The sequence below is a fragment of the Gobio gobio genome, assembly GCF_949357685.1.
Source record: "Gobio gobio genome assembly, chromosome: 1".
Taxonomy (NCBI): Eukaryota; Metazoa; Chordata; class Actinopteri; order Cypriniformes; family Gobionidae; genus Gobio; species Gobio gobio.
The window spans coordinates 46,129,204-46,142,156 of NC_137097.1; the positions used below are offsets into that span (position 1 = coordinate 46,129,204).

Sequence of the window (12,953 nt, forward strand, 5' to 3'; positions counted from 1 at the left end):
TCAATGGAAACAAAACTGCACCAATCAAAATGTGTTGATTACCCAAATGATACATATCTTCAAATGGGCTTCAAATCAGAGACAATTCAAATTTCAATAAGAGCAAGTTTACTCACGAGTCGGTATCCAGGGAGAAGTAGTCATACAGTTTGACTATTCTGGGATGGTCCAGTTCCTTATGGATCCTATATTCTCGGCAGGCATGCCTAAAAACATTTCATGCCAACCCATTTTAATGTCGTGCTGAATAAACTTTTCATTGACAGAATAATGGACCATGTCGGAATCTTTGACATTGACATTGGTGTACAAGTTAACCCATTTTAGTCATGATTCATATGATTTTATATTTTCATAAATGAGGCCTCAGAATTCCAGTCTGGTTCAGAAAGAGGAATGCATTCTGGGACAAGCTCACTTGGCTTCTAACGCTGAACCAAAAGATCTAGTAGTTTTTAAGAAGCAAGGTTGGAAATGGTGTTTGTACTCACTTGTGATAGTTCTCTTTCTTCTCATCTCTCCAGTTCTTATTAAGCTGATGAATCTTCACAGCCACGTACCTCTGCTCAGTCAAATCAAAGGCCTGGAGAAAGAGAAAAGAACACAAAGAGAAAGTCTCTAATAGCAGCACTAATCGATTGGTGAAGCTGCCTAATGCATTTACTTTTTTTTACAACCACCCACTGACTAGTTGATTATTAAGATATATAGATTTGAGAATCCCTAAACATCACATCTGCTTACCTTGTAGACCTCACTGAAGCCTCCTCTGCCCAGCAGATGCAAGAGCAGGTAACGGTCATTTAGTGTGGGATGATCTTTAAACCTAAGAGTCGAAGAGACAATTGGACAATGATCTAAGATAAATCCACCATAGACCCTGCTCTGAAAATCCCTCTAAAAATACACCCTGCACTGAAACCAAACAGGCGAAAGTATTGAAATAAACGTTGAAAGTGCATACTCACTGGGAGTTATCTTCATTGTGGATTCTCTTGAGCTCTCGGATGTGAAGATTACGCACACGCTCCAACCGCTCCAGCTCCACTTGAATCTCTGCTTCCTCCTTCCACAAACACACACAGCACCAAGACATTAAGACCTGTTTCCATGACAACACGAATTTAAAAATCACACTTGTAATACGAATGTGATGATATGAATACCTTCTTAAGGTGTCCGAGTCTCAGTTTAAAAATTTCTTCTTGCTCATGGTATTCTGCTAAAGATAACCTGCGAGGACGTAAACAAATTAGGACTAAATCCAATTAAGTTGAATTCCTAAACTACTCAAAGCCTAACAAACAAAACTCACATCTCGTTCTCGGCGCCGTTGCTCTTGCTCTTGCGTTTGTTGGGTTCTAGGTTGGGGGGAGGAGTCTGACTGGCGTTGGGCGGTTTCTTCTTCATCAGCAGTTTCCTCTGCCTCTCTATGTCCTCTCTCTGCCCATTGACTCTCTCCTGTTGTCTATACAGACAAACAGAAGCGTAAGAAAGTAATGTCTGACCAGTATTTTCAGGCTACAAAGTCAAGTCTTTATTTTAGAACACGTTTCTTAGCTTTTCTTTCCATTTCATCATTCAAAGTTCTACACACCCATTTGCATGTTTGTTTCTTTTCTAAAAAGTTGTCAGCCATCGCCAGCATTTTTGATAATTTTAACAAAACTTTCATGGCCCCCAGAATATTTTGTTGTATGAATATCTGAACATGCAATATATCAAAAGAAAGAACAGAACATCTGCTTTTAACAAAAACAAAAAAAAACACGCCCCTACCGCACAATGAAAACACAGAAAGTTGTACATTTCCATCAATGCCGGGGAAAGAGTTAAATACTTTGGCTAATATGATAATACTTTCTTATACTAGGGATGTACCAATACCTCTTTTTCCAGAACGAGTCAGATACTGATACGTTAATATTTGGTTCTTGCCGATACCACCAATTTATTGCATTTGTAATTTAAAAAAAATATTGGGTAGGGAAAGCAAAAGAATAGGAGTCATATTAGATGGCTTAATTGATTTAGCTAATTATTAATTTCCTTCAGTTATTTTCATGCTTAATCTTGTGGATACTAAGTTCATGTTAGAAATAGGGCTGGGCGATATGGCTGAAAACTGTATCACGATATAAGTGTTTCATATCGGTCGATATCGATAATTATTGATATGTTTATGACCTATTTAAAATAAGGACCAGGAGAAAAATATTTTACATTTAAACATTTTTATTTTAAACTTAACCTTCCTCTGATTAGAATCCCCTCAGTTATAAAGGCAGAAATGTCAACACAACCATGGAAAACACTAAAATTAAAATACAAACACAAGTCTAAAATCACAATGAACACTTAACAATTATCTCTTAACATTAAAGGTGCTGTGCCTTTCTTTGTTTTTGTTTTTTTATTTCTTTGTAACTGTTACCGTTTAGATGCTTTGTCATAAGGCACTGATGCAGGGTCCCTCTCCATGTAGTTTCAAAGCCTGAATCTGAAATCGCCCCCTATACCCTTAAATAGGGCACTATTTGAGGCGATAGCCATTTGTAGTCGTGTCCGAAATCATAGTGGACGTTATTGAGTGCACTCATTCTATCCCACTTTGCTCTGCAATAACGAGTGTACAGCCGATGTATACACAGCGGCTGTCCGAATTCGCTCACTTGTTTTCATTCACTCCTTCAAGTGAGCTGTATCAGTGGACTAACATAGGGAATAGTGATTGAGGGTTCAGGGGGCTTCGGATTCAAAGTCAAGAATAGCACAACGGCGAGCGCGTTGAGTATAAACACGTCCCCAAACGAACGAGGCGCGCGCCGTCAGCGGAGGCTCGTGCTGCGGAGCCAGACGAAAGTATAAGGCTTAAGGTGAAACAAGTTTGTGGTATTACCAGTCTTGGTGGGGACGGCAGTCTTGCAGACGACATTGGTCTGACTACGGTCAGACTTGTACAATCCAAAAAACTGCCATACTGATACAGTTACATGATTGGCTGTTAGCGTGTCACTCCCTACATTGCTAGGTTACCAGAGAGTGAGTGTTTCATGCAACCAAACTTGCTTCGCAACCTCTGGTTTCTTCCGATGAAGAAACAAAATTATCGAACAGATTTTTTATTGATATCAATTACGTGTCTATCGCGCTACATATCGTTATCGTTTTTTTGCCCAGCCCTACTTAGAAGGCTATGAAGGTCTGGGCACATACGAGCATCCAGCAAGATCCTGAAAGCAGCACATTCATTCATCATACCTGAACACGGTCCTGAATGAGTCTTTTATGGCTAGCTTTCCACACAAACACACACACACGTGGGGTGAAACTGACCATATTCTGTCAGCGCATGTCAAGTGTGCGTGTATGCAACATTTGCCTAGTCTCTGAAGTTTGAGAGCGTGTGTATGTGCAACTCACGTACTTGACTAGATTCTGAAAGGCGTAGCCATCTGTCCACTGCTCAGTAAATGAGGCTCCGTGCCGTACGGTGGTGAAATGGCCCAGACGTAGCCGGTCCTGCATGCTCTTTTCTCTGCATGCAATTTTCTCCTGTTTGGACTGAAAACATACCCACAATTTAGTGATGGCATCATTATAACAATGCAACACTACCACAGATTAACATTTGTGTCTTCTCTGAATGCAGATTTACCTTTTCAATAAGCAGTTTCTTACTCATGGTCACACATTTATTGAGTCGTTCTTTACATCGTTCCAGCATCTTCTGCTGCTCATCAATTTGTCTGCGCAGGTCACAGTTCACCTGCAGTGCACAAAACCACCAACATAAACACTGTATTCTTCAGCAGTGCACTTTAAAACCTCATAAGCCAGATTTTATTCAGATTTAAGCCAGTGTCATTCACAGCCTAAAGATTCAGAACATAATCCCCACTGTGTGTGTACAATTTTGTTTAAAAGTTTTGGTACAGTTTACATTTATTTTATCAAAATAACTTTTCAATTTGAATATATTTTAAAATGTAATGTATTCCTTTGATGGCAAAGCATCATTACGCCAGTCTTCAGTGTCACATGATCCTTCAGAAATCAGTATAATATGATGATTTGCTGCTCAATAGACATTTCTTGTTATTATCAAAGTTGAAAAAAGTTGTGCTGCTATACATGTTTGTGGAAACCATGATGTATTCTTTTCAGGATTTGTTGATGAATAGAAGATTCAAAAGCACAGCATTTATTTGATTTATTTTGATGTGCCCTTGCCGAATAAGGATTACATTTCCTTACAAAAAACAACAACCTTATAGACCCGAAACATTGCTGTATGTGAACAAAGTCATACCCTGAGCAGGTCGTCAATACGTCCCTCTTTCTTCTCCAGATCTGAACTCTTACTGCTCTCCAGCGCTGCTAACTTCTCCATTGTCAACTCAGACTGAGAAAGAACGACCGAAGCTAGGGGTTAGTGTGAGGATCTGAAAATGTCTGTCTAGGTGTGTGTTTTTGGAAGTGTGCATTACCTGTGTGGCTCGGTGCTGAGTTTGTGTAGAGGCTGGCTTGTGGGAACAGGAGGAGTGGGAGTGGTCTGTGGTTACTGAGCCTATGGATGAGGGGCTTCCTTGCTGCACCTGTCAATCAAAACCAAAAACGTGTTTCCATCAAAACAAAAAGCAACCAGAAAGGGTCTTTGAGTAAAAAAAAAAAAAAGTGCCACTTTGAATTTCCAAGTCCTATGGACTGCAACTCTTTTTACACAGCTACAACAACAACAACTTGTCTTATTACTACTAAGCATCAATTACAGCAATATACGGTTTGCAATGCACACTATACAGTATGTGTACCCCTGACCTCTCAACCCTACCGTTTACTGTTTTTTTAAATTTTATTATCCAAAAAAGAAAATTCTGTCATCATTTACTCCCCCTCATGTCTTTCCAAAACCACTAGACTTTGGTTAATCTTCAAAACACAAATTAAGATATTTTTTATGAAATCTGTCTCTCCATTGGATGTCCAGGCAAACAAAAGCTCTTAAATGTGTTGTAAAACAAATCCATATGAATCGAAGGGTTTAAACCAAGTCATATGAAGAGAAATGATCGCTTTATATGATCAGATTTAAATTCCATCTAAACAATGATTGACACACATACATAGAGCATCACATCTGGTAAGCACGTGTGGGTGTGAGATGGTCGAGAACCAATGAAGTTTTGTTCTAGTGCGTGACGCACACACATGGTTCTGTGTTTACCATGTGATGTGCTCTGTGTACGCAAGTTAAACCTGTTCATCATATAAAGTGATAGTATCTCTTCACAAGACTTGTATTAAACTGTCCGATTCATGAGGATTCATTTAACGATGCCTTTATAAGCTTCTTGGATCACGAATACTTTTAATGGATGAACAGAAACCTCTTAGGTAGGCTTGCTGGTGTAGTTGGTGTTACACAGTGTTCCGCGGGTTTAGAACAACATGAGCGAGAATAAAACAAAACGACAACTTTCATTTTTGGGTCCCTTTAAAGATTTAGTTCATCTCGAAATTAAAATGTCCTGATATTTAACCCTGGAATGTTTTCCTCAAAAAACGTACTCTCTTTTCGACTGAAGAAAGACATGGGGGGTGAGTAAAATATCAGGACATTTTCATTTTGAAGTGAACTAATCCTTTAATGGTTATATCAAATCACTAAGTGAATGGAAAGAGAGGTCTGGTAGTAAGAAAGAGACTCACGGCAGCAGGAGGGTTGGAGAGAGAGTGCTGAGGAGAGGACCGAGCCACTGGAGGAATGCCACGTGCTGGACTGGTACCAGTACCACTACCCCCTGCAAACTACACAGATACACATAACTTGGAGGTTAAATCAGAAGAAAAGTGCATGAAAATAAAAGTCCCCCCAGAATGGGGGTCAAATGTTTAATAACGACCAAATGCATGAACTACATGGACCTACCTCAAAATAATCACTAATTTTGTGCCCTCTCCCTCCTCCTTTGCCTGGATGGGGTGGGGCAAATCATAGCAATAGTCATTAAGAAAAACGACACTCTAAAAGACGTAACATAGACCTATTATGAGAACCAGAGCTTTTGGCAATGAATCACATCAACATCTATACCCAAACTCACCCTGGTTGTCAAAAGGGTCTCCTTTCCTCTTACGTGTTCTCTGGTCATTAGATTTCTTCTCTGGGGTCTGAGTAGGGAGAGAGAGAGCGAGAGAGAGAGTGAGAAATATTGTAAGATGCCAGGCCAACACAGGAATCCATGACATCACCTCATTCCACAACCCCATTCATCCCAGAAGTTTCTATTGAAATGTTAGAGGGAGCTTATACAAACTGAGAGACTGGACATCAACACCCAAAGCCACTACAGAGCCACAACAATCTCCACATATTTGCCCGTGTTCAAATAAATTGCATTTGTTTTAGTTTACAACATCTACTAAAGCATCACTATGTAACTTTTTTGTGCACAAAATGTATATAATGAGCGAGTACATCATGAATCCATTTTCCCAACCGTGTTTTTGTCTTAGCCTGAATCACTACGGTACACTTATAATAAGAGTTTATATTCGGACTATTTTAGTCCGGTTCAGGTTGGCACCACTGCGGAGGAACACAGTCCCTGCGTGACTTGCCATAGACTGAAAACGGAGAGAAGTAGCTCCAGCTGCTATGTTGTTGCGCAAGACGCATGCAGTTCTGTTTGTTAACCACTAGAGTGCCAAAAGTTACCTACACCCCTTTTCCACCAAGGCAGTGCTAGAGCTAATTCAGAGCCAGAGCTAGTGTTGCTTTAATGCTGTTTTTGAACCAAATGGTTAATGTGCAACTTGATTTTCAACCCACTTTCTATTGTTACAATTTACACAAATTCCCATGATCGATCGTCGTGTCGGCCTGTCGCGATAGTCAATAAATCAATTAATCGCACAATAAAAAAAATGAATGAATAATTTTGAATAATGAATAAATGAATAATTTTTCCGGGCGTGATAATTTCCAGCGTCTATTTTTATATACATTTTTGCCGAGCTACATTATATGAGCAATGACACAAGAGAACGCACTGTATGTCAATGTCCTGTCTGTGTGTGTGTGTGTGTCCTGTCTGTGTGGCTGCGTCTCATGTCAGCTAATCGAGGGACACACACACACACACACACACACACACACACACACAGAGACAGGACACACAGACAGACTCGCCTCAGTCTCCTGCTCACATCGAGTTCTCTTTTGCTCATGAACAAACAACAACAATAACAGAGAATTTTGAGTATTCTCATATTAGGAGTCTTAAATTAGTTAAATAACGTCTTAAATGAACTGAAAGAGTTTTGAGGAAATGAGATGCGCGGGACAGCGTGTCAGATCCGCGTCATGTTCGGCAACGGCTGTTCTTAATGTGACAGGAGCACTGATGATGCCTGTCATTAATGTTCATCAAAGAACAATGGCAACAGAGAAAATTGTAGCTTTAATGATGATTAATCTATATTTCATTTATTATTTATGCAGTTAAGAAAGGTGTTGGGCACAGGTAAAATAACATTATAATGGGTTAATGTAAAGATTGTTTTAAGTTCACTTAAATTAAAATGTAAAATTTAAAGCCTAATAAATGTTGAAATTGGCAGCTTTCAGTTATACTGTAATGTAACGTCATTAATGTTTCATAGAGACTTTATCAGTGATTCTGGCCTTCATTCACAAAAAGATGCCATTACATTTAAAATATGCTGTCAATAAATAGTTTCTACATTAATTTGGAGAGTAACTGGAATTATTACAATATCAAAACATTAAAAACGTATTAATCGTGATTAATTACAGAAAAAAAATGCGATGAATAAAAAGTTGTCGTCGATTTCCAGCACTACCTAAAACATAAATCATCCTTTGCCGTTTTCCAGCTGTTTATTCAAGTGCATTTTTTTGTTAACAGACTGAGAGTCCATTGCTTTTTTGTTTTGTTCATTTATTGTGGATATTTAAAATGCTTTCCGTTTTCAGTGTTAAATAGTCTTTAGAAATAAAAGTGTATTGATCTTTGAAAAGGTGTACCTGCATTATTATGCCATTATCATTATTTTAGATGAAAATGGTCTCAGAACGACAATATTATCGTTTATTGCAATAATTTCTTGGCCAATTTATCGTCCAGCAAAATTTATCATTGTGACAGGCCTATTGTCGTATAAATTAATAATCAATTAATTGATTAATCGTTAGCCTCAATACTGCAATATGCGTCTACAGCAGAGGCTTATAGCCAACAGCAAGACAGGGTGTGCAAATGCTGCTCAAAATGCCATGTTCCTCACCAAATGAAGAGAGAAGGGTTTTTAGACTAAATAAAGGGCTAGTAGGATTGTAAAATGAGTCGGTGTGATTTTTTTTTTTTTATTCGTTAGACTTTTTAAATTAACATTAGGCTATCAATGATTAACATTAACATTACTATTCTGAAACAAGTGCTGTTATATAGCCTACACAAGCTATATTTTTTCTGTTTAACTTTTATCAGACTCCAAGTCGAAATAAAAGAAAAGGGCGTTTTTACACTTTTCTGTTTGCTACAGTCCAAGTCCGAGCGCGATAGTTCCCGGTTTCCCCCGTTGCATTTACGTGCATCTTACATGATCAAAAACATGCACAGGGCATGATAGAAAACGCGGATCAATATAAAGTTTTTTTTATTATTATTATTATGAATTTGGTGCTATTATGTTCAGCTGAGTAAATGACATTTGGGTTTACTGTATGTGTGTCGGATGAAGGCGGCTTTCTGCTGCTTGCTTGCAAAGGGACTCGTGAGGAGACAGTAGGTTGCCATTGTTGCCCTGATTGCACTCGCAATGCGCAAAGAGCAGGCTCGCTCTCGCTCGTATCCAAGGTAAACCATCAACACTATCATACCTTACATGTGTTTTATTGAACTAAATACATTATAATCGGCTAAAACGAATGTGCAGGTTACTTTTCTGAACAAGATCGCACCCGAGTCCATGTTTCTCACACTCCAGGCAGTCTCGGGTTTGGTACCCTGGTGCGCTCCCAGCTTTTACATCACCAATTTTTCATGTGAACCGTGCCCCGTTCTGAACTAAACTGCCAGTGTAAAAACATCCCTTATTTCTATTTTTAAAATGAGAAATCACTGCTTATTCTGAATTTTTACAGAATGCAGTTTCACTTTTTCCGTCTACAGCACAAAATGAATAGCCTAAAACAGTTAACGTGCAATGTTAACTTATGAATTTAATACAAAAGAAACATCAAAAAGATTGTGCTTGATAAAATTACAAGAATGATGTTTGACCGGGAACTCATCTCCTCAGCATAATCGCCTGCGCCAGTCGCAAATATTAAACATGTTTAATAAAATCTTTGTGAGGACAACTGGCAACAGCTGGTTCTTCAATTCTAAGACTAGAATCTTTAGATACAGCACACTGCATGATTTTTTTACACCGACCGTAAACACAGATTGAACGCAACTTTCCCTGATTCGGCGCGTTTGAGCATGATCAGTCGTAACAACCAAATTCCATTCATAATCGGCCTAACAATCATTAGGTGTGTCCCCGGCTGTAGAAAATACATAGCAGACTCCCCAGACCAATGTTCAATCTTAAAAGATCTGGTGATAGCCAGAAAAGTGGAGTCAGGGTTCATGGCAGGGCACCAGCAATAATAACACTAGATTCACTTTTAACTTCATAATAACAACAACAATAATTTAACTTATTAACTTTATACATTGGCTTCATGTTTTCTTTAGAGCAGTCAGCATAGCTGAGTAAGCTAAAAATGAAATAAATGCCTCCACTGTAGACTAGTCAGAAATAATCTACTCATGTTACCATTTACCATAATGTAAACAAAAGCACATTTATTTCATTAAAATTGATTACACACACACACACACACACACACACACACACACACACACACACACACACACACACACACACACACACACACACACACACACACACACACACACACACACACACACACACACACACACACACACACACACACACACACACACACACACACACACACGTAATGTCCCACTTTAGCCTACTTAACAAACACATTAATTGAATAGGACTAATACTGATGAATAAATAGGCCTATAAGGTAAAGCTATTAAATAGCAGTTTTTGTTAATACAATAAAGTAGCCACCACACTAATTTAAAAATAAAGAAAATAAAGTGAAAATAAAGTGGCATTTTGCGGTTATGGAAACAACAGTTACAATGCATGGCGAATACACAATACATCATGAACTGTTAATGAAACATGAAAACTGCTCCTGATGAACAGAATGAACATCATAACTGCATGCCTTCCCAGCACACATGCGTCGGACCAGTTACATGATTTACTGGTACTTTACTTTTATTTCATGAATTACGAATTGTCAACGTAACGTTGCATGCTCGTAGTTTCTCTTGCGCTTTATATACGAAGTGAAATACAGCGTGTGCGCGTGCTTGCGCATGTAATTGAAGAGTGTGCGCTACGGGCACAGTATAACAGCTGACATGACAGGAAAGCAGTTTTCTGAGGTGAGAGATTTTTTTTATTTCATAACAAGCTATGATGACGATGTTGCTGGGACTCCAAGGTAGCATCATGCCTACCTGGCTAAATAGGGAAACAGGCTCTCATTGTCCAGCCACCATGCAACTTGAGCGATCACCCAAGTCACGTGACATTCACTTGGAAGACAAAAGTTAGTGTATATTTAGTAAATAATATTATTATAATAATATTTTGTAAACTTACTAGTTGTTAAAAGTGTACAAATGACTATTTAATCAAATGTCAAGGAAGAAAAAAAAATATTTAGTAGCATACGGTGAAGCGAGAGCAGGGCCGGGGCAGCAGGGGGCGGGGCGCGTTCTGTTCGACAGGAGAGTATCACGGTTCGTATCGTGGGGGGTGTAAAACATTTCATAAATTCATTAAAAAAATTATATAAAAAAGCTAAATATTAGTTAAAAAAATATTAGTTTTTATATATTTGTTGCACCACAGACAGAGGTGTCATATGTCGCTTTGTGCTGAAAGGGATGTGGGACACGAGCAGGAAAGAGAGTCGTTTTTTTAATATCTTCATGTTGTTTTCTCCTGGTGTTCCAAAACTGACACTTGTAGTAAAAAGGTATGAAGAACGACATTATCTTCCGCAGGGCCAAGAATTTTAGGCTTTGTTTGATTATGTGCTGCGAGAGAAAGCTAAACTAAAAAGCTCTGGCATGTATGAAATTCCCTATACACATAAATTGATGCACCTGAAGTCAAGTAACAAGCACAAACTGTATCTGTCAGTAAATGATGCGAATATAGGCTACTCCTAATTAAAAGCAAACAAAAGGAAGAAACCTTTAATCCCCTGTGAGAGATGTAAATGGCAACTCCCTATTTGGGAAAATAAATAAGAGATTCCATGTCCAGTAGAATAAAGTGGAGTAAGACTAGTGTTAAATTTGTGGAAAATCAGGTGACCAGATCACAAAACACAGGCAAAGCTTAAATTTGGCTCACCTCACAAAGCCTACCACTCTTGTTAGGCATAAATCCATGTTTCCATGGCTGCGATGTAACATTTAATTGCAAACCTATTATTTATTTGGTAAATAAAGCTTTGTGCTTCACTCGTGTCATAATATTCACGTAAAACAGCATTCACATTGATACTGAGGACGACAAATATAACATTTATACATGTTATCTGTCTATTCTACTATAACACACAACTATACTACGACAATCATTTTCAGAACTATTTTTCCAGCTGATGAACAAAAATAACAGAGCCAATCAGAATCCAAGAAGCGCAAGCATTATACATTTTTTAATTAATAGCACTTAATTTTTCTCTACATTAAAATTACGTATTATCTGTTTTAGTGTTAGACCGATATATCGGCCGGCCGATACAAGGCTGCTGCGTTCGCCGATATTTTTTTCCCTGCATTATTTACAGACAGGCGTCCACATTCAGCTCTCACCGTCTTCAAACTGTCTTGCTCTCCCTCCCTCGCGCATATTAATCAAAATCAATTGAGAATTGACACGATGGTAAAAGGTCGAAAGACTGAAGTTTCACGTGGAGCATTGGGAGATTTTTTCCTGAATTACCGCTGGTGTTGCTCTACAAGAGATTAAGTTAAGTGCACCTACACTCAAATTTTGGGGTGAATTTTTAACCCCTCTTTGGCCTCTTTCAATTGGGTTGTTTTAACCCAGCAATTGGGTTGTTTTAAGCAAACATTTAACCCAACCGCTGGGTCAAAACAACCCAATTGCTGGATTAGTCCATATTCAACCCAACTTGGGTTATTTTAACCAAGCATTTTTTAGAGTGTAACCATTAAATGACTAGGTTGTAAATAGTTTTAAAATTAAGTATAGTACAGTCAGTGTGCACTTTATTATGCTGCTTGCTTATTGATACTGTGTGCAATAGTGTAATTATTTTATTTATGCTTAAATATTTATTTTCACCACTGAACTCTTTTTTCCTTGTTCTACCTGACCTGTTTTTACTATTTGTTAAATATAGTTTTTTTTTAGTTCAATAAATGTTCCTTTTTTAAATTGAAAATTTTAAATTGTTATCATCATGATCATTGTGTCATTTTTATGTTGTAAATTGAGGAAGCAAAAGCAGTATCGGCTCAAGAAAATCGGCACCCCGTATCGGTCATCGGCTAAGGCTGATGAAAAAAAATCGTTATCGGTCGATCCCTAATCTGTTTGCCTGACCAATGGCAGGCATCATTTCTGCAATTTCTTATTTTGAAAATATTTTGCACACTTTTGTTGTGCATTTCACTGATTAACAAAACCCAGATGCCAAATATTAAAAGAAAGGACAAACTAAATCCAGAAGTTAAAAAAGGAGCAACAAAGTCTTCCCAACCATATTCCCTGGGTGATCT

The 12,953-nt window shown here is 38.2% G+C and overlaps 1 protein-coding gene across 2 annotated transcripts in view; it reads right to left on the reverse strand.

The window, feature by feature from the left end:
* tlk2 (tousled-like kinase 2) overlaps positions 1-12,953 on the reverse strand; it is a 33,813-nt gene that overhangs the window by 3,881 nt on the left and 16,979 nt on the right. For both annotated transcript variants that reach the window (XM_079828833.1, XM_079828832.1), the window contains 13 exons: positions 6,108-6,174; positions 5,933-5,976; positions 5,713-5,811; positions 4,491-4,598; positions 4,313-4,405; positions 3,659-3,769; positions 3,428-3,564; positions 1,316-1,468; positions 1,167-1,233; positions 969-1,066; positions 745-826; positions 492-583; positions 117-206 (listed from right to left, as the gene is read on the reverse strand). In XM_079828833.1, the coding sequence (XP_079684959.1) occupies positions 117-206; positions 492-583; positions 745-826; positions 969-1,066; positions 1,167-1,233; positions 1,316-1,468; positions 3,428-3,564; positions 3,659-3,769; positions 4,313-4,405; positions 4,491-4,598; positions 5,713-5,811; positions 5,933-5,976; positions 6,108-6,174 (1,241 nt within the window). The remainder of the gene's footprint in view (positions 1-116; positions 207-491; positions 584-744; positions 827-968; positions 1,067-1,166; positions 1,234-1,315; positions 1,469-3,427; positions 3,565-3,658; positions 3,770-4,312; positions 4,406-4,490; positions 4,599-5,712; positions 5,812-5,932; positions 5,977-6,107; positions 6,175-12,953) is intronic.